Raw genomic sequence first — 23,726 nt, forward strand, 5'->3', positions numbered from 1 at the left:
TCATTCTGAGAATTCCCAACCATTTTTTTCAGGATTTCTGGTAATGTTTTATTCAAATTATAATTGGTATTAATTTTATCTCGGAACTGGGCCTATATTCTACATTATAAAATATATTTAATTGTTCTAGTAGATATTATTATTTATAAACCTCCAGAGTCATCAAAAAGACCCATCGATACCGCTCGAATCTCGAAATCAGTACCGCCGAGCACCATCAACATCATTATCGTCATAATCGTCATCGCTATCATTACCATCGGCGTACGTACCCCGAAGAAAACCATCATCTCCGAGGCCCATCACTTCTTGCCGTTCGTCTTCTTCCGTCGTGGTCGCCGTAGTCGTAGTCGAGGGGGTCGTTGAACCTGGTGGCCCCCCCGTGCGCCTTCGCCGCCGTATGAGCACCGCCAAGTCCAGCTACGCGATCCGGGATTACACAACGTCTCCGACGAGTTACAGCAGCATGCGGCGAACCGTTCTTGGACGTCGTCTTCGAGGTTCCGCGGACGTAGTAGCGTCGAGACGCTGACCGACGACGACCGGCATGGGTCGCGAACCGCGAACGTGGTGCTCGGGAAGATGGTGGTGACTAACATCCCGGTGTTCGGTAGAAATTGGTGGTGAATGGAAACAGGTGTTTTTCGATACAGAAAGAGAGAGAAAGGTTTTCCTTCGTTTCGGAGATTTTTGGTATGAGTGGAGTGACGATTTTTTTGTTTCGGGGCGGTATGTTGGCTAAATTGTGGGACACATTCGGTAACCTTTGAAGTGTAGAGGTATATTTCATTTTGATTTAGGGGACCTGGACGATATTGTTGGATGATGTTATAAGTCGCCTTAACAGGGAATAGTTACAAAATAGTTTGATAAGACGAATAATAAAACGCATATCAATAAAATACAAATACATAATATAAAACAAATACACCACTTTTAAATAATGAGTTTTCCAGTTTTCAATAATGTTATTTCATTTCAGTTATATTGCTAAAATATATAGAATAAATTTCTGTCAATTTTGAACAATGTTTTTTCACTGTTCATGTGTAAAAAATAATAAAAAAATTAAATCAACCCAAAGTAAGAAGCAACAAAAAAACTGATAAGAGTAGTTACAATATGGTTTGATAAGACGAATAATAAAACGCATATCAATAAAATACAAATACATAATATAAAACAAATACACCACTTTTAAATAATGAGTTTTCCAGTTTTCAATAATGTTATTTCATTTCAGTTATATTGTCAAAATATATAGAATAAATTTCTGTCAGTTTTAAACAATGTTTTTTCAGTGTTCATATGTAAAAAATAGTAAAAAAATTAAATCAATCCAAAGTAAGAAGCAACAAAAAAACTGATAAGAGTAGTTACAATATGGTTTGATAAGACGAATAATAAAACAGATATCTATTATGTATTAAAACAATACTCATTTGATTTGTTTATAATGGAAAATAGTCATGTTGCTGTTTTACAGTAAGTTAATAATATATTTTCCGTAATAAATAAAATAAAACATAATATGAAACAACAGTTTTAAATAATGAGTTTTTCAGTTTCGAATAGTGTTATTTCAGTCTCTTATATTGTCAAAATATGTAGAAAATGAAAAAAAAAGTAACCAAACCAAGTAAAAAGCAAAACACACTGATAATCGTACTGATTCATAGATATTTTAAGAGGACGTAATAAAAGAAATTAAACCCGATTGAAAAGATAACAAGAGAAAATAATAGTTATCAACGATATCAGTTATCTTTCCGTCTCTTATATCATCAAAACATGTAAAAAATAATAAAATAACAATATTTAATCAAACCTTAGTAAAAAGCAAAATAACCAACAAAAACTTTTCTCTACTGACATAAACAATGAGATCAAATAGCACAGGAAATTGATATAAAAGAATAGATAAGTAGCAAATAATATAATGTAGAAGAAATTTGAATTGTGCACGAGGTATGTTAAAAATAATGTAATTGCAATATTAATAAATATAAAAATGAATAAACCATAATAAAAGAAAGTTGATTCTAAAAACAATAAGAGAAAAATAATAGTTTATAAAACATTTATCTTAAAGAATTATGCAGTTACAGGCGAATGTCGCGTAAAGAAAGCGAGAAAAATACGTTCGGACAAATAAATATAAGCAATGGCGGAGAAAGTGCATGAAGTACCAGCTGTATCAAAACACTGGATAAAAAATTATAATATTACGTGACAGACATGAAGAAAAAGCAATGAAAACATTAAAGAAAGTTTTAATTGGTGAAACATTACCGCCTTATTAGACTTTAAAAAATAATTAAGTAACGGATATCTTCAAGCAAAAGTTTCTTGTCTCAAGTTCCTGTTATTTCGATGAATTTTTTATTGTTCTTCGGATTTATAAGGTTAAATTTGGATTATGAACAATGTTATTGTTTCAACTGAGGTTTTTAATTAAATGAACTGAAGAATTTTTAAAGAAGTACTAACAAAATGCTCATATATAGTTCTAATTGAGTAACTTTCCTTGGGATTTATCACTTAGCTGCTTAGAAATATCATTAATAAACTTTCAGCTAAGATCATTCAGTTTCTAGAGAGGATTTCACTGTATTTAAGCAACTAACAAAACAACATACGTAATGTCATACTTTAGATCTAAAATGATTCCATGTGCTGTAAGTATGCAGTCATTATTTCCATATTAAAATAAAAAGATCAACATATCATGAATAGCACAGATACAACAGATCACTTTCGTATAGTTTATCTTTAGAGATATACATATTTTTCAAATAATTCCGAGTAATTTATATTAAAATATTAAAAACCTTTTATATTTCTAAGGTCCAATCAAAGTATTTGGATAAAATGTGGCATAACAAATTCATCATCATTCGATTTACCATAAATCCGCCACGGTTATTTAAATTAGTTTTATAAAAACAACTTTTTCAAATCTCGACAGGCTTTGTCCTCTTGAACATTCAAAAAAGCTCATTAGTATTGGAGTTTTGTTTCTTTTTTATCATAACTTTATCTATTAGACTCATGCAAAATATATTCAAAATAATTTTCTTCAATTGCAGTATTTTTGTTGAGGATATTGACTTCTTTGATTCACAAAATTCAAAAAGATCCTCAACAACAGTATCAACATATCACACTCAAATAGTTCACTTTTGTTATTATAGTCTCGAATGATTCATAAAAATATCTTTAAAAAATAAAAATACCTAAGTCACAGTAGTTCTATTTGTACAATCACATATCGCTGACAGCTGTGTGGTTTCTTCACAATATCACATAAAGGAGCTGTCTTCAAACTTTATTAAAATCCTTTATCTGTATTATATTTTACGGTGAAACCTATAATATTCTCATTATAACACAAAATACCAATGGTAGTCCGTTGTTTGGTTGGTTTCCGTTGTTTTCCTTTATCAAAAAATGAGTCTTTGTTGTGAAAAGATGAAACCTTATGTTTTATTAGGTGTGTAGTAGTAGTTTATTACTAGCTACTATTTTCCCTATCTTTCTCAAAGCTTACGGTGATGATATCGGAAGAATACCTTTTTTTAAGATATGAAAAAATCGATCTAATTTGTTAACATCTCCATATCATAAAAGATGAGAGAATTGTTCCTTTCATTGGAGAATTCAAACACATACATTTCTCAGAGATCTGTATTATGGTTTTGTTCTATTCTGGATCATGTGACTGATTGTGTGATTAATTGACTTAAAACAACATTAGAAAATAATAAAAAATAAAAACAAAGATAGAAAAGGTATATTCAAGATCATAGTAAACCAATTTTAACATAACTTATTGATGCATCTTTGTTTCCACACGCTGGAAACTTATAAATAAGAAAATTATAAACTCATATCTTCTAAAAGAATTACTATAGACTATATTGATCCCAACACTTTAAACTATATAGAAAATAAATAAAATATCTTTTCATAATAGCACAGTCATTTGTCTAACGCATAATATACGACCATTTATTATTTAAAACACCGTTTTCAAGGCCACATCAACAAATATCTATCGATTTACTGATCCGTACTTTGTAGCAAAACGTTTAATTTGATGTTTTGTGGAATACTGCAAGTGTTTAGCCGTATAATCACTCCTATTTGCATCAATTAAAATCACCGATATCAGCAAGAAAAGCTATATATATTTCTCTACAAAAGGGAAAAAAACAGTTGCATTTAGGTCATCATCATTTTATATATAATTATGTAATTGCAGAGATTAATCTAAAAGAAACTTTTAATATCAACTTCGTGTAGTATAGTTGAAATTCTTTAGAACTCTCACTAAACATCGATAATTATATTTTAAATCTAATGACATTCATTCTGGACATTTTCAAAGCAATAAAGGACGTCTTAATTAAATAATCAATCAAGCAAGGATTAATTTTTGTCATTATCAAGTTTTATTAGGTATTTTAATGTAATTTGAACAGTGATATCTGTTAAATTCAATGATACTAACCTTTCTCTACATAAAATTACAATTTTCATAGAAGGCTATTTAATTTGAAGAAATCTGCTCCCGAAGCTCATCAAACGCTTTTAGAAACTTTTGATGATGCTGTCAGTTTTAAAACTCCATATATATAACAAGTCAATTGAAAAGCCCCCGGCCTACCATAGTAAAACACATTTTTTTGTCAAAATTAGTTTTTTTATTCAACATAATTCCCTTCAAGGGTGATACACTAATTATAGTGACCCTCCAACTTTTCGGTGGCATTTTGGTAGTACGATTTGTCTTTTGCTTAAAAATAGGCCCCAGTTTTGGCGATCACCTCTTCATTCGAAGAACATTTCTTCCCAGCGAGCATTCTTTTGAGATTGAGCACAGGAAATAGTCGCTGGGGCCAGATCTGGAGAAGATTGGCGAAGTAGCACTTTCTTTTTCTTCAAATTCGGCCGTTTTTCGGCGATTTCGTCCTTGAAGCGGTCCAATAACGCTATGTAATAGTCGCTGTTATTGGTCCTTCCGTTTTCAAGGTAGTCAATGAAAATTATTCCATGCGCATCCTAAAATACAGACGCCATAACTTTTCGAGCCGAATGTTGCGTTTTTCCACGCTTTGGAGCAGGTTCATCGTGTGCAGTCCACTCGAATGATGAGTGTCGATTGGACTTCGGAGTGAAATGATGGAGCCATGTTTCACCCATTGTCACATACCGACCCAAAAACTCGGGTCTATGTACACGTTCAGTTGATATCTTTAGAGTGTCTGCTGTTTCATTCAATTTTAATTTACAGTCATTCAAAATCATTTTGCAGATTTTTTAAATGTTTTCGTCGGTAACAACCTCTTTTGGGCGTCCACTGCGTTTACCGTCTTCGATGCTCCTTTTACCACGTCTAAACTTTGCATACCAATCCTTCATGGTTGATTTTCCTGGAGCAGTGTCCAGAAACTCGGCATCAAGCCAAGTCTTTGCTTCAACTGTATTTTTCCCTTCAAAAAGCAATATTTTATCAACACGCGAAATTCCTTTTTATCCATTTTTTTCAAAATAACAAAAGTTGCTTCACTCAAAATGCTATAATTCACAAACTAATGATACGACAGCTGTCAAGTTTATACACGCATCTTTTTAGGGTTAGGGCTAACTAAAAAACATATGGATTTAATTCTAGTAGCGCCATGTATATGTCAGGCCCGATACTTTTCAATTGACCTGTTAATTACGGAAAAATATATAAAAATCATTTGATTGAATACACCTCTATATATACCTCTTTCACGGCGATTTCGATTAAATGTTTCACTCAGAAATATCCGTACCAGTTTATAGTGATCTTCTTAAGATGATTTAGTTAGGTTTCCCACACAAATGCCTTCAATCCTTTTGTCTCCGAAGCTAAATGCACTGTTTTAAAACTTTTCAAATCAATTTCGAATTTTTTTCGCTTGATTCAGTGTATATTATTTACTATGTTCTTGCATATTATGTTGCCGCATTAACTTGGAATTTTGATTTAGAACGTTTGCCGGTTTGCTACCTCCAAATATTATCATTAGTAGAATGAAAAATGTTGTAGACATTTGACAAGAGTGTCGACCAGTATCAAAACAAATTTAATTTTATAAACTGATTCGGTTGCACGTTCTGGTGGCATCAGACAGTATTCTGTCTCTTTAACTAGCGTATGACAATGAAAAATCCGCTCCGAGTTTTAAACGAATTTTATATTTCTACAAATTTCAGTGGGCAGTATATTCAACGTCATTTATGACGTGTATTAGCTATACTATTGGAAGAACTACATGTCATTTCCAGATCTCTTTAATTTGAAGAACTAAAGTAAAAGTCAGAACACAAATGCTATGATGCTGATAAGTCACACAATTTTTTTACTATATAACTGGTAGTGATTTCTTTGTCGAATGAACTTATTTGTGCACCTAATATTATCATTGTGAGGCAAAATTAATGAACTAATCAAACTATATTCATAACATCATTCAACATTATCGCGGTTCCTTTTCTCCCCTTGAAATTCATTCACAGATCACCAGCTTGTTTTGTTCTTTTTTTTTTCGGTGGGATAGCGCGCGGGCCGATAACAGCGACCCCCCTAGTTCCTTCCCCTTCCAGCATGGACGTTTTTAAAATCGACCAATCGCTAAGCGGAACGCTAGGCGGTGCTCCCTCGCCCGACAAAATCACGCCGGAAGTGTCCTTTGATGCGGGATCCGAATTCAATCTGTGCTTCTTCGATACCGACGACAACAACACCCAGGTAAATATGAACACGAAACGACAATCGGGCGATATTACCGGTAGAGTAATCGTTACGCCATAACACATGTTTATTCTTGTACTGCGTCCATCAGGGTGGGTTCAGTGATCCAGGCTCGGTCGAATCCACTTCGGCGGCAGGTTCCCCATCACCCATATCGCAACCGCAACAGCTTACGCCTGTACACGTACAAGCTACGAACTTACAGTCGGGAAATACGGATATCGGCGGCGGTACGTTGCTGCTATCTCCACAGGGTACTACGTCAAGTAGTACGCCAGTCAAGCAAGGTGAGCTGGAGATACTGGTGGTGGTTGTAGGCGGTGGTCGGTTGGTGTAGTATAGTCGGCATTGGTGATGGTTTATTGGTTGTGTATCACTCGAAATATAAATAATAAGGTGTCAACTATACAAATATAGAATATAGGAGGACATTTCTACCTGACATCAAATGTATTATTATTTATGATAATTTATTATTATTATTATTATTTTAGAGTTTCACAGTCTGTCCATTGGGCAATAAGTACTTCATTGAATTTATTTCGTAAAATGATATTTAGAAGATCACATCAATAAGTATGCATTACTGTATTTTTTTTTCGGAGAAAAACATCATTTTCAAGAAAGTGGAAACATCTATTTATTCAAAGTACAAGTTGTATAGAATCACTATACAACTTGTCCATCTTTCAGTCAATTTATGGATGATATGTCAAAAAAACCGTTTGTCCTATGAGCAAAACATTCAGCATTCATCAAGCCTTTTTTTAACTTCTTCGAAACTGGCAAAGTGCTGCTCTGCAAGCGGGTATCCCATTAGTTCGCAACGTTGATAGTCGGACAGGACAATACGGGAGACAATACTTTCCCAAAATATAATATGTATAGCTTTGAAGCTTGATGTTTAGTAGGATTAAAATCATAACATTGTATATTTAGCGACATATGTCAAATCATTAAAACCGTAATGACTGATATTTGCATTTAACATTTTAATTTTGTCCAAGGAAACGTTAATTAAACATGATTATAATTTTTGAAAATAAAATCACCAAAATATGACTCCAGGTGAGGTGGTTACTTGGATTTCATTTTTTGCAACATATTCAGCTTCAACTACTGGAACTTTGAAATATGTTTAACTTTTCCTGTGTCTGTATAAAAAGAAAATTTGGTTTGGTTACCGTTTGTGTTATCTTTTTTATTGTTATTTTCCACTGATGTCTTTTAATTGTATTTATAACATTTGCGAGTGTCAAATTTGAATATTATGAGTACGGTAGTTAGGATAGATCAAGTAACTATGGAAAGTAATACATCATTAAACTGTACTTCAGCTGCTTCTGTAAACTGTAAACAATAAAACTACACCTGTACGTCATCATTTCATCATCAGAAAATATGTTACAGTGCAGGATTACCCGAGGCAATCTATTCTTAACGTGGCCGAGAACTTGGCCTTTCACAGGCATCAACTTGGCGAGTTTTGCATCGACATCTAGACTTGCACCCAAACAAAAATTTAATGGCGTAGAATATGAAGGTATACATGAAGACTGCCTCATATTTAACTAGTATTTAATTCTAGTTTCTACCTAATTATAGTTTGTTTTATGACCTACATCAATAATGATTGGAATTTTAAATATAGCTGTTTGTGGTCACTTTTACTTAAATTATTATTCTTATATTTTATTGTTGATAATTATATAATTTTTATATTATATTTAGTGTATTAGTAGTTAAAACTTGGTAAATATATAAATAAATTAGGCTAACATCGACTGTAAAATCAAACAGGTGAGAATTTGTTTGCACTACTGCAATACAAAAATATAACTTCACAAAATTAAGACCAAACTACACTTTTTATCCTCAAAAGCCTCCGTATTTAATTTCTATTGTAGAAAAGCTATATGTTACCAAAATTGTCTGAAGTTATCTGAACTTTCTCATGCGACAACTTCTTTGATGAAGTTTTCTTCTTTGCCTAAAAAATTTTGATCAAAAAATTTATTTATAAATAAGAAATGTTAAAATTCAGATCAAAATATACAAAGAATTTTGAATTAAAATAGACTAGAAATGTTAAAATTACATTTTTCAAATATTCACGTGGAGTCTAGTAAAAGTGTAAACACTGAAACCCACTATAATTCAAACATCAGACGGCAAATGTAATTATGCAAACATGAGTAGTATAAATTTGGATTTTTTATGTTTTAAATTTGATTATTTTTCGTCTGTGGTATCCAATAACAGTTATGATATCGTAATAAATAATTAGTTAATATAATTTTATTACCTTTTTCATAGAGTGCATCAATTAATTATTGCTTAACATTGTTCATATAATGCCCATTCGGCTTCGTTTACAACACTGATAATCATTTGTTGAAAACCTACACTAAATAAAACGTGGAAAGTTTAGAAAAGAGGTTTTTTATATGTATTCTGAATGTTAACGTATGTATTTTTTTTATCTTAAATCCAAGTTAAATTGAGTTAAATTATTATAATTAAGTCTGAACTTTTAAGAGACAACATCTTAGACGAATCTTTGTATTACTTTTATGTTACTTATATCTTTTTGTAAAGTTTTTACTTTTTTATATTTTTCACTTATATAAAATGGAACGACAGCATTTTTGAGGTTGCTGTTATTTTGATATTCGCAATATTATCGGTCTTGACATTGACCTATTGAATATATTATTTTATGCCGTAATTACACTCTTTTACATGATGTAGGAATTAATTTTTCAAACACCTCCGTATGTTTGTAAACTTGAGAAGTGATATCAACTATTGATTTTGACATTGGACAATTTGAATTATCATCAACATCTTTTTCCTAAGTTTCTTTTACAAACAAACAAAGTTGTTACAAACAAAGCTTTCGTATATTTACATTTAGTCTATTAGTCTATAGAATTATAGTCTTATTGTTTACTATTCCATAAAAGGTAAAAGCGTTGTGACCAGATTTTTACTTAAAACTACTTTTAACTCTATAGTTAACATAGATAAAATCATAAAACAATCACTATCTCGTTAAAATGTTTATTTGCAATATGTTTTTTGTGCAAAAAATATATGTCTATTTTTAACGAATATATGTTAAGGATCAAGCAATTGCTATATTGATTTAGTCATAAAAAACTATTTTTTCAATAAATAATTAGAATTTGTACTTTCTTGAATCAATCAACAACTAATCAGTGTTTATAGATAAAACTAGTTTTCTATGAAAATGAGCTTACTGTTTTACCTATTTGGAATTAATTCACAAAGAAAAATCTTTTCGTGGACCAAGAACATTAATTTTCTTGTCTTGCTTTGTACTTCCGATCATGAAATCACAACGTGGGTTCACCTCACTTCTTAGCCTATTATTTTGATTCAAATTATGATGGTATACCCAGGCTTCATATATAGAGATGAAACAGGTCCAAAGTTTTCTTTATTTTTCACTAAAATTTATTTCACTGAAAAATTACCCTCGAGTGTTTTTTTGTTCCAATGTTAGTGAATGCAGCAATCATTGCGCGTATAACTTTCAATATTTTCAAATAAATTATGAAATTTTCATTATTTTTTTTATGAAAGATAATATTAAAATAGCGTTGAATTTTTAGTGCTACTATAAGTGAAGTTTTAAATGAATGATTTTTAAATTTGAAGCTTTATTGTGAAAAATCATTACGATGCATTTTATAGTTATATTGTTGTTGGCCAAGTGTTGGCCATCGATAACTGCTACTTTTTCTGACAATTTATGGACTTCATTTCGAGACAATGAATATTCACATTTCCATCATTTCTCGTTTTAGTATTTCGAAGTATGTTTTCACCAGTTTTGCAACACGTAGTCGGGCGTTGTTCTGCCGAAGAATAACATTGTTGTGCCTTTGCTCTTATTTTTCGCGCAGTGCTTGATTTAAACGCATCAATTGTAGTCGATATCGGTCCCTATTAATAGTTTCATTAAGTTTTAGTAGCTCGTATTATATCGCACCAAGCTGATCCTACCGTATACAGACCATTAGCTTGGAGCATTATTCAATGAGATGCAAAAAAATGCTTATGCTTATCGATATTGCCGTTGAAGCAGAATTTCACACATGACCAGACCAATTTCAATGTCTACTAGTTTCAATGAATACAGCACAAATTATCCAAGCTCTTGGATCATTCCCATGCTCTTAAGGCGATTGGAAATGTTTTGTTGCGTTACTCCCAACAATTTTGCATATTCTTCTTTTGTTTTACACGGATCCTCATCAAGTAATGCCATCAAATTGAAATAAAACTTCTCGCAAATGCTTACTGGAAACATTATTTGTTCAAACTTGACGAACAACCTAACAAAAAAGAAACCAACAAATTGACAACCCAACTCATATAACAATTAATTAATATAATTTCATCGTTTTTTCTTTCTGACAGTTAAATTAAATCACGACCAGTAATTGTTGGTCAAAATTGCTCATATAACGCGTACGAGAAATTTCCATTACATCATTGATATTTATTGATGTAAATCCATGACGGTAAAAAGAGAAATTAAAGGTAACTTTCGTCTGTAAACGTCGGTATAATGAACGTTTATCGTTGGGTCCGACGTTGCCATTAAGGCTCATTAAACGGCCGCAGCATAAACTGCCTACCTCCGTACGTATGTGTATGAGGTCGCCCCAACGACAACTTCCAAAAAACAGGTTTCGACATATAAATATTTTTTACGTTTACATGTACACACGCTTATATACACGTACGTATGTATATTCGGAAGATCTGATTTCGATTGGAGTGGGGGGGTCGTTGAACCGGCAGCCTGTCAAAAATTGGACGTGGCCTTGGCTTTTTATACCGAGTGAATCAAAGCGAGGTAAATCGAAACCGAAATCGTTCTTTTTTGTGGTGGTTCTTTTTGTTGGGTTGTACTTTCAATACGTCCGGATACGGGGGATACCGAGAAGTTTACTTGCGCTCTTTACGCACGGTGGGAAGTGCTTTCTTGAATACTCAATTCGAGTTCTCAGTTCTCCGCAACTGAAATATTAGTGGAATGTTTTATATCAGGTCAATTGAAAAGTCCCCGGCTTGACACATAGATGGCGTTACTAGAATTAAATCCATATGTTTTTTAGTTAGCTCTAGCACTCAAATGATGCGTTTATACATTTGACCGCTGTCGGATCATTAGTTTGTAAATTATACTAAATTAACTTGTTATTGTTTTTGTGAAAAAAAAATGGATAAAAAGGAATTTCGCGTGTTGATAAAATATTGCTTTTTGAAGGAAAAAAATACAGCTGAAGCAAAAACTTGGCTTGATGCCGACTTTCCGGACACTGCCCTAGGAAAATCAACCATCAAGGATTAGTTTGCTAAGTTTAGACGTGGTGAAATGAGCACCGAGGAAGGTGAACGCAGTGAACGCCCAAAAGAGGTTATTAACGACGAAAACATTAAAAAAATCCACAAAATGATTTTGAATGACCGTAAATTGAAATCGAATGAAATAGCAGTCACTCCAAGGATATCAATTGAACGTGTACATCATATCATTCACGAATATTTGGGTACGAGAAAGCTCTGTGCAAAGTGGGTGACGCGCGAGCTCACTTTTGACCAAACACAACGACTAGTTGATGATTCGGAGCAGTGTTTGAAGATGATTAAGCGTAATAAACCTGAGTTTTTGCGTCGATAATGGATGAAACATGGCTCCATCATTTCTCCGAAGTCCAATCGACAGTCATCTGAATGGACTGCACACGATGAACCCTCTCCAAAGCGTGGGAAAACGCAACAGTCGGCTAGCAAAGTTATGGCGTCTGTATTTTGGGATGCGCATGGCTACCTTGAAATCGCCGAAAACGGTCGCATTTAAAGAGAAAGAAAGTGCTGATTCACCAAAACAATGCACCCTATCACGAGTCAGTGAAAACGTTGGCAAAAATCCATGAATTGGGCTTCGAATTGCTTCCTCATCCACCGTATTCTCCAGCGACTATTTCCCGTTCCCAGATCTCAAAATAATGCAGGCTGGGAAGAAATTTTCGTCGAATGAAGAGGTGATCGCCGAAACTGAGACCTATTTTGAAGCAAAGAACAAATCGTTCTACAAAAATGGTATCGAAAACTTGGGGGGTCACTATAATCAATGTGTCCCTTTGAAGGGAATTATGTCGAATAAAAAAAACTAATTTTGCCAAAAAATGTGTTTTACTATGATGGACCGGGGACTTTTCAATTGACCTGTTATATTGAAGAAAATAGCTAGTTTCTCTTAGGAATGATCTTAAATGTAACAACATCAGAAAAATGAAATGTGAATAATTAAAAAGACAAAACCTTTAATTTTACTTCAAAAACTATTTTATTTAACGGAAAGAAGTGGCGACTTGTTGAACGGCAATACAAAACGATACTGAACCTGTTCTAATTAACCTCTCACTCATCACACAACCTTAATATAAACGCAGCCTTGTTCTCTTGATACAATACAAATTATTCACCCCTAAAGAAACAACCAAAGGGCTGTACATGGTCGTTGTGTCGTCTGGGCTGCTTACAGTTGTTATAAAATTATTATTCGTCAGTTTTCCTTTTATGATCTTCTGAATACTTTATGTTTCAACTTAAATTTCCATGGTATATTCTGTGTGGAAGTTTTGGTGACTCCAAATTCCAAACTGTACGGCGGATGGCCCATCAATTCGATGATTTGGGTGCTCAAATTGTCTCTTATTTGAGTCATGATGAAGAACAATCCGGCATCTCTTCTTTGTTTTCCTTATTTTACCGAAGACTTCCATTTTACTCTTCTACGATCCTCTGGAGGCACTATTGCAATATGACCAGTTTTCCCGCAGAAACAGGCCACCATTTTCTTTGATCGATGCACTCTTGTTGCGATAATCCACGTCGAAAATAGTCGTACGGAAATGTTCACGATTCAGTTCCATTTTTTGCCGAGACGAAACTTTCAATTAAATATAAAAGAAACAAATAGCGTCCGTGCGACAAAATGTTCTGAGTACGTATATCGGCAAAAATGTCAAACTTTACGATGGAACCGTCACATAGACTCACATGACAACAGTGTTGGCAATTCCCGAAGTACAAATAGTAACCCTCGTATTTCGTGATTCAATTAACAAACAAGAATTTACCAATGGAACTCTCAAATATAACACATTTTAATTTTTAATTGTAGGTCTATATCTGGATACCGCGTACCTAAACCAGTAAAAAAACTCCATAAAATCCCACACAACGGCCATATAAAGCGGTTTTCTTCAATAAAGATTAAACTAAGCGCAATTAAACATTGCACGGTCGAAAGTAAACTATTAGAGCCATAAAATAAAACGCGAAAATGTTATACAACATGCCGATTCGATTGAAAATGATCAATAAAGAACGTAATGGGCTTTCTATTGCGCACTTTTTTTTTGTCCGCAGCCTTTTTCTATACGGGAGAGAACTGTTGCTTCCTGGTTTCGGTGGGAAAATCGAAAGTTTGCAGAGAACGTTCGGCGCTGTAATGGTTGTCGTTTAAATGTCACGAGATTTCGTGGTGAAACAAGGCATATCGTTATTGTATTTCGTGTATTTGTTGCATTCAAGAATAGTGTAATTAATAATGCCTATATAAGAAGAACAACATTTTCATATTGTCCATAAAATGTGAATAATTTACTTTAAAACACTAGTTTATTTTACGGAAAGTAGAGGCGAGCAAAAAACATGAACAATTTCTCATTATGGCATCACCAAGTCATGACCTAATTTCATTCCATACACTCTCGAAAGACATTTTTCTACTTTTTTAACCGACTTCGAAAAGGGAGGAGGTTCTATGTTCGGCTGTATATTTTTTATAATGTATGTTCGTTGATTTCTCTGTCAATTGTGGGCTGATATTCATAATTATTTTTTTCTTCGAAAGAGGTGAGGTTCGAAAGAGAGGAGGTCTTCCGAGGTGGTCCAATTGGAATCAAATCAGGATCTGTTGGGGGAAGAGGGGAAATCGAGCAAAACGCTCGAATTTCAAAATCACGTACAAAGTTTTCACATATGTTTTATCTAAAATAATAATATATTTGTGTATAATGTTATTGCTGAGATGCATTTTATGGTGTAATTGTTAAAGGGTTTAGCTTCGCTATTCCGGCACGATCAGTAATTTTTTGTTTTTCTAGTTTAGTTAGAACATTTGTCAAATCCCCTAAGCTAGGAGGGCACCGGGCCTGAAAGCGCTCTTTATTTTCAATCGTTGCTTCTTAATCCGCATTTTTCCTCATACGGGCTGCACCTTTACTTGGCCTACCCATTGTGATATTAAATAAAATAACTGCGTAATTTATTGAGTAAATATCCAATACTAAAAAGAGAAAAATAAAATATTTTTACCAAAAAGATTGAACCGACTTCAAAAAATAAATAAAATGAATAAGGAACTAAAAATTTAAAAAAAAATTATAAAACTTTTAACTTTTAACACAAAAAAAAATTTTTAAAATGAAATATGTACATAATAATCGTAATAACTAAATAAAAATAAACAGAAACCTTATTAAACCTATCTACTACACGTATTTTATATTCTAATATATATACAATTTAGCTTAATACCCACCTAAACCTATTTATCTATTTACAATATATATATATATATATATATATATATATATATATATATATATATATATATATATATATATATATATGCTCCTTTTACCAACTATGGGTTTATACTAGGCCTAAAGTTTAACGTGGGCTCCGAACCACGGTTTTCAGCATTAAGCCTATCGACTGGCGAGTAATCAACTTTAGAAATCATCCCAGAAGACATCCAGTCTTACCTGGTTACTGGCGCGACTGCGATCATTTTTGCCAGATTTTACACTCTTGTCTAGAACAACCACAAATTTTAAACAATCACGAACATAACAGAACTAATAATAATAATAAATAATAATAGACATCTGATTTGTTACTCGTTTGATTATTTTTTAATGTTTCGTGAGTTCCTTATTTATTTTTTGATGTCGGTTCAATTTTTTTGTTAAAAATATTTTTTAAATATTAAAAAAAATATTGCCTCAAATGACAATACAAATAAAATAGCATGATGGATATAACTGGTAGTTTAACAGTTGTTTAGTGAGTCATATCTCTCATGAGTCATCTTTGCTAAAAACAAAACATTTTTGATGCCATCGAGTGTCATTTCTTAAATTTTCTTGAGACAAATTTTTGGTTATAAATGAGTAGTTGGTTTATATTTCAATTCTGCTATTTGTAAAGACAACCAATCGATGGTAAACGCCGCCAGGTTGGATTTTGATTATGATTATATTTAGTTATTGAAATATTATTAAAGTGTATTCTTGCTTCAATATTTTAATTTCCAACAATTTGTTCGGTTTTTTTATTGACTTCAATTTGGTTTCATTCACAGATGCACTTTCGTGTTTTTTTTTTCGTTACATAACAGATAAATTGAAAAGTCGGCCTACCATGGTAAAACATATTTTGTTGGCAAAATCAGTTTTTTTGTATTCAACATAATTCCCTTCAAGGATTATACACTGATTATAGCGACCCTGCAACTTTTCGATACCATTTTTGTAGTACGATTTGTCCTTTGCTTCAAAATAGGCCTCAGTTTCGTCGATCACCTCTCCATTCGACGAAAATTTCTTCCCATTTTTTTGAAATCTGAGAACAGGAAATAGCCGCTGGGAGTCAGATCTGGAGAATACGGTGGATGAGGAAGCAATTCGAAGCTAGGATTGGATTGAATAAGGGGTGTTATTTTGAAGGAAGCGAAATCAATTTAGAAAAACAAAAATCCCCATGAGTTCTAAATGAAAAGTCTCGCTCTATTTTGACCACGTTAATAAGTTTCAATGTCCAAGATGTAAATCACGACACAGAATATAAAGTTAAGAATCTCTAGAAAGAAAAAATATTGATGGTTTGGGAATATCATGCCGGTTTATTTGTATATATAATTTAAAAGAAAACACCTCTATTGTACCAAAATATAATACTGAATGATTCTGGCCGTATAATAGCCGTAATAATTGATTAACAACAAACGAATTGTGGTAGTGGGGAATCTATTTATATACAAACTGTAAATACGTGAACATTTCGCCATTAAAATTTCGATTGCTTTCTAAGAAAGATATGTTCGTTGAATATTGAATAACAATTGTTGACGATTCGTTAAACGTCAATACATACCTAACGTTTGTACATACCTCGGTTAGAACGGGAATATGTGAGGGCGTCGATGAATATTTAGAAGAGGAAAGAAAATCACAAGTTATAAAATTGGATTAATTAGAAAACTTACATCTAATTTCCATGAAATTTTACTAGTCAGTAAAGTATTAATAAGTTTAAATTACCAGAACACTGAACGTTATAACAAAAGTCTCATAAGTAAGATTATTTTCAGAACTGCAACAACTTCAGAACATCAAGTATAACAGGTCAATTGAAAAGTCGGCGGCCTACCATAGTAAAACACATTTTTTTGACAAAATTAGTTTTTTGTATACAACATAATTCCTTTCAAGAGTGATGCACTGATTATAGCTACCCTCCAACTTTTCGATACCATTTTTGTAGTACGATTTGTCCTTTGCTTCAAAATAGGCCTGTTTCGGCGATCACCTCTTCATTCGACGAGAATGTCTTTCCAGCGAGCATTCTTCGGAGATCTGAGAATAGGAAATAGTCGCTGGGAGCCAGATCTGGAGAATACGGTGAATGAGGAAGCAATTTGAAGCCCAATTCATGGATTTTTGCCATCGTTTTCACTGACTTGTGACACGGTGCATGGTGTCTTGGTGAAGCAGCACTTTCTTTTTCTTCAAATACGGCAGTTTTTTGGCGATTTCGTCCTTCAAACGGTCCAACAACGCTATGTAATAGTCGCTGATGGTCCTTCCTTTTTCAAGGTAGTCAATATTCGTGAATGATATGATGTACACGTTCAGTTGATATCTTTAGAGTGTCTGCTATTTCATTCAATTACAATTTACGGTCATTCAAAATCACTTTGTGTATTTTTTCAATGTTGATATTCTTGGGGCAGTGTCCGAAAACTCGGCATCAAGCCAAGTTTTTGCTTCAACTATATTTTTTCCCTTCAAAAAGCAATATTTTATCAACACGTGAAATTCCTTTTTATCCTTTTCTTTTTCACAATAACAAAAGTTGCATCACTCAAAATGCTATAATCCACAAACTAATGATCCGACAGTTGTATGGATTTAATTCTAGTAGCGCCATCTATGTGTCAGGCCGGGGACTTTTCAATTCACCTGTTATGTGATTTTTATTTACTTTTAAGTTATAAAAATAAACATGGAATATTAAATTAAATAGTACATATTTGTGTATTAATTAAAACAAACTTATTAGGTACTTGATATAAAATATATTATAATGTTTATAAATACATTACTTTACCTTCTCAAAACTTAGATCTACAAAGTAAATAACTAAAATAAGGTTCAAAGAATAAATTGTCATATTGTTAAAAATATTAAGGCATTAACTGTGAAACATCTCTATATTTATCAGCGGTTTAAAATATTTACTAAATTACTGTTAATAATTCATAATTTATTCTATTTGTCCCATGTGTTTCATCCAGGCACATTACGAGTTACTTTTATTTTATCTACATATTTTCATTACTTCATATATGTTTTAATATAATGTTCTTAACTTTAATAATTAATATAATGTTGTTAATCTTTTATACATATTTTTCTCTTAAATATATATTGAAAAACAATAAATTGAATACAAAATCAAGCTTATATGGTAAAAGAATAATTTCTTTACCTACATTTTTAAATAAAACTGCATTGTTCTTTACTGCATTATTCCAACATTCTATATTTAGAACATTAGCTGTCATATTTTTTCCTGTCAGTAAATTTATTTATTTCAGGCTTTTTATTTACATCATTTTATCTAATATTCTCGAATCTCACCATTGCAGATAGCTCATCTTTAATTTTTCTTCTATGGCTTTTTTTCTTACTACTTTGTTAATACTAATAAAATTTATAGAAAAATCTTAATATATTTTACAATGTCCTGTAATACAATGATGTATTATATCTCCAAACCCTTGTTAATTACTACCAGTTTCAATCAATCGCAATAACAATTATTCTTAGCTCTTCTGAGTTCACCAGATATCAAATAAATTAAAATTAAATGAAGATGAAATTATTACTTATTCCTATATATACTGTATACTTCTTGTTTGGAGAATATAAGACATATGAATGACTGCATTTTTTAATTTTCATAAATACATTGTTTGCTGTTATTTAAAGCCATTTTGATAATTTATATAACTTAGAAACTTATTTTATTATTTATTTATTTCCTTGTAAGAAATCAACATTATTGTAATAATTATCCCTTATAATATATTTTAATATATAACAGTATCATTTTATTTCTAATCTAAATATATTTTTTTTAATTTAACATTACGCGGATTACATCCAATGTAAATCTAAGCGTCTAAATGTAAATGCGAATTTTAAAAATAACAATGAATACACTAAAGATATATATAATGATGACCATTGATGTACTTGACATGTTGATTTGATCATTAACTAACTAATTTTTTTAGATATTTGTTTATGGATACAGCGTTATTAACGTTGTAAAGTATTTTGCGGGAGATTAGTTATGATTGTATAATATTCATTATAAAATTATATATTAGATGTTTATTATCTTTAAAACAACTGAAAATATAATTAAAATTGAGAAGTTACATTTGGAATCATACTAATGCTTGTATTTATTAATTGATAAGCTTCTCTTTTTCATGCACCTTAAGCATTGGAATCAGTTTGTGGTATTCACAGTGCAAATGTCTCATTATATACAACTTTGAATACTATTCCACGCAAGATCTGTTGGATGAAGACTACAAACGCAAAAAGAACTGCTGAGCTAGAAGCCACCAACACAACTTCTTTCCAGGCACTTTAATAAAAGGGAAAAAGAAATCATAAACTTACTAATCATATCACTGATTATCAGGAAAGAAAAGGAAGATAATATAGAAAACCATCGACAATATTTCCAAGATTCGTAAAAAATTACCAAAAAGGTGTCTTATCAAACGACAAAATTTATTGAACAACCTATATATTAATCTTTCCAGCTGGTTTATGGAGCATAAATCTGTAGTGTGTGTGTATACTAAATTACTGGCAGTAATAAACACTTTTTTCGATTTTCAAAAATAATAATAATTAGATAGTAATTTGGAGTAATAAATATACATGAAACACATAAGAACGTCGATATTAACCAATATTCATTTCTATTCGAAGAATGTGCAAATCATTCAGTATTCCCTTATGTCATCAATATCTCAATTAAACCGAATGATTCAACAATATTTAATTTACTTTTATTCAAATTAAATATCGACGGAACAATTAATTCAAAGTGGTTCCTCGGTTCCTACAAAACAACGGAACATACAACACTGATGGACGCTAAATATAACGGTATTCGATTGTTTTGAAATAAAAGAACAAAACAATAGCTGTTGGAACATATAGATGTATTTGAGTCATTATATTTATCACTGTCATCAATAACATACTATATTATATATATAATAATATAATAATATAATAATAATATAATCATTAAAATGTTACAGAATTTCAGTCCATGTCTATTTCCACCACATTTCAAAAAAATGTTTAGGGAATCTCTGATTTCTAATATATGAAGAACACCAACATCAGGAGAATGTTTTATTGACTAACATATACACTGAGCCATTACACTAGTCTACAATAAAAGTAAAGAAAAGATTCTAGAAATACTAATGAAACATGTTGATTATGTAATTTGCTTAATTAAAGATTGAAAGTTTTATTGAGAATATATTCGGCGTTTGATCAGAGTTGACTAAAATCAATAATGCCTTTGTAATTACGAACCATGCTTGGTATTTTTAAGCAATAAAGATATTTTTGTCTATTGTTAAGTAAAATGTTGTTATTTAAAGTGATTAAATATACAACCGCTAATTTTATATTTTACTTATAATGTCTATCCCTAATGGCATATCTAGTGGAACTCCAAAATGACAAAAATGCCTATTTTAAGAAAACAAATTGATTATTTAAGAAAAAGCTATGGACTTGAAAGAAATTATAGTAAAACACATTTTCTCGGATGATCTCGATTGGATTTCGGAGAGAAATGATGGAGCCATGTTTCATCCATTGTCACATATCGACGCAAAAACTCGAGTTTATTAAGCTTGATCATCTTCAAACACTGCTCCGAATCATCAACTCTTCGTTGTTTTTGGTCAAAAGTAAGCTCGCGCGGCACCTTGCACAGAGCTTGCTCATACCCAAATATTCGTGAATGATATAATGTACACGTTCAGTTGATATCTTTAGAGCTATTTCATTCAATTTCAATTTACGGTCATTCAAAATCATTTTGTGGATTTTTTAATGTTTTCGTCGGTAACAACGTTTTTTGGGGTGCACTGCGTTCACCGTCTTCACAGTCCTTGATGGTTGATTTTCTTGGGGCAGTGTCCGGAAACTCGGCATCAGGCCAAGTTCTTGCTTCAACTGTATTTTTTCCCTTCAAAAGGCAATATATTATCAACACGCGAAATTCCTTTTTATCCTTTTTTTACAATAACAAAAGCTGCTTCACTCAAAATGCAAACAGCTGTCAAATTTATACACCCATCTGTTGAGGGTTAGGGCTAACTAAAAACATATAGATTTAATTCTAGTAGCTCCATCTATCTGTCAGGCTGGGAACTTTCAATTGACCTGTTATATGTCAGTATTTTTTACTTAATTTTCACGTTATCGAGTCGATGTAGCTACGATCAAAAAATACCTATATTCGTATAAAATATTAAACGTGGTGATACTTTCTATGAAAAAAACCAAATTGTATTACTATTCCACATGTTATATATGTTATATTATGTCCATATGTTATATTGGACTAATTTTGGTAAGCTGTTCTCTAGTTTCCGTGAGACTGACGAACAACAAATCATTTTTATTATACAGAAAATTAATTCAACTAATTCGAAATATATTTATAGCATTATTCTATTTTACATGTTCACCACGCATTTATTCAGTGTAGTAGCGCAAAACCCGAAGAAATTAACTTTCATCACCGACGACTAACGACTGTCTACGACTCGGAATGCTCGAAAGAAGAAACGTCTCGACAAATCGCCGTCCTCATTAACCACTCTCGTTCGACAAACAAATAAAAATGAGAATAAACCAAGTGTGATATTAAAAGTCGTACTTGAACTTGACCTTCCTGTCCATGGGGGTCTCCGCGGCGAGCACACGTACGCGCCATCAAAACGGAAGGAAAGAGAAAATTGTGTCGCTGACATCTGAAGCGTAGGTAGCAGCAGTAGGTGCACGCCCCATACTGACGCTGCTGCTGACAACGACGTCGACGACGACGACCTTGGTTCGCGAGTCCGACGTGGCCTTGGACTTGGAATTAAAAGGCGGCCTTTGCTGGTGGTTATCGATCCTGTTCTGCGGGATAAAAAACTCCGGGGGGAGGACGCGAAAGGGAACATTGTGGTGGAAAAAAATAGGCGACCGAAGCGATATGGATCCGGATGAGGAAACGACGAAACGACGTAAATAATTCAGGACCTTTATTGAATTTATTATGGGTGTTATAAGGGGATTTTTTTCTCGAACCGATATCGCCATTTTATATTCCCCTCACCGGGTTAAAGTCATCAATTTATGAATAAGGTTAACGGTTTAAACAATATTCATAATATTAGTTCAAAAGGTTTATAAAAAAGATTACTATTACCTAACTGTTTATATTTATTAATCATCATATTGGCAGCGCTGAGCATAATACATGATTTTATATAATTAAAACACGAATTACAAAATACTACCTCGAATGTATTTAAAATAAAAAATATTTCCATTTAAAACACAAAATACAGTTTTTTTTTGTTATATTTTAAAGACCCTTTTTAACAACCAGGATTTATCTGGACTACAACTAAACTATTGGGGGCTACCGGCTGGCGAACTAACTTAGAAATTATCCAGAATACATCCGATCTTTTTCTGTAATAAACAATTACAATAAATGTACAACAGTGTCCCAGCAAGATCACGTCGCATATTTAGCTGATTATCGAGTACATTGGGATGCACCGACACTCTTTCGAAGTACTTCACACAAACACGTTGAATTACACTCGTTATAGGTTCTAGAGGAATATCGCGTTCTATCACTTTATTTGAAACATAATACGGAGCATTAACAATGGCACGCAACACCTTATTTTGGAACCGCTGAATGATGGATATATTAGATTTGCTAGCGGTACCTCATAGTTGGATTCCATATGACCAAATAGGCTTGAGTATAGACTCATACAGCAACACCTTGTTATCTAATAATAAATTGGATTTGCGCCCGATGAGCCAATACATTTGATATAATTTCAGACGAAGTTGTTTTCGTTTAAAGAGTATGTGCTTCTTCCAGGTGACGCGTCAATCTAAGTACAAACCAAGATATTTGTACTTCAACCACAATTGTATTTGATCCAGGTGGGTTTGTAGGTATATTGATGGTGTGACTGGGTGTTCATGGGTTGCCAATATTGCTGTGTCGTCTGCGTATGTTGCCACAGTAGCTACTTTTGTGGTAGGAAGATCGGCCGTATACAGAAGATACAGTACTGGACCCAGTACACTACCTTGCGGAACTCCTGAATATATGGGATTTATTCATTGATTCGGTATGTTCATCGCCTTGATTTACAATAAAATGTCTATTAGTGAGATATGATTTT

General features: G+C 32.5%; 1 protein-coding gene across 2 annotated transcripts in view; it reads left to right on the forward strand.

Moving 5' to 3' along the window:
• Nucleotides 1–437: 437 nt before the first annotated feature.
• Eip78C (Ecdysone-induced protein 78C) overlaps nt 438–23,726 on the forward strand; it is a 62,543-nt gene continuing 39,254 nt past the window's right edge. The window contains exons 1-3 of one of the 2 annotated variants that reach the window (XM_076408898.1): nt 438–779; nt 6,594–6,784; nt 6,879–7,074. In XM_076408898.1, the coding sequence (XP_076265013.1) occupies nt 6,641–6,784; nt 6,879–7,074 (340 nt within the window). In that variant the 5' untranslated portion in view covers nt 438–779; nt 6,594–6,640. The remainder of the gene's footprint in view (nt 780–6,593; nt 6,785–6,878; nt 7,075–23,726) is intronic. The other variant, XM_076408897.1, reaches the window with a different exon arrangement.

Source organism: Rhynchophorus ferrugineus, unplaced genomic scaffold, assembly GCF_030347505.1.
Source record: "Rhynchophorus ferrugineus isolate W39M unplaced genomic scaffold, kcgeb_rfMv2 rfM6, whole genome shotgun sequence".
Lineage (NCBI taxonomy): Eukaryota > Metazoa > Arthropoda > Insecta > Coleoptera > Curculionidae > Rhynchophorus > Rhynchophorus ferrugineus.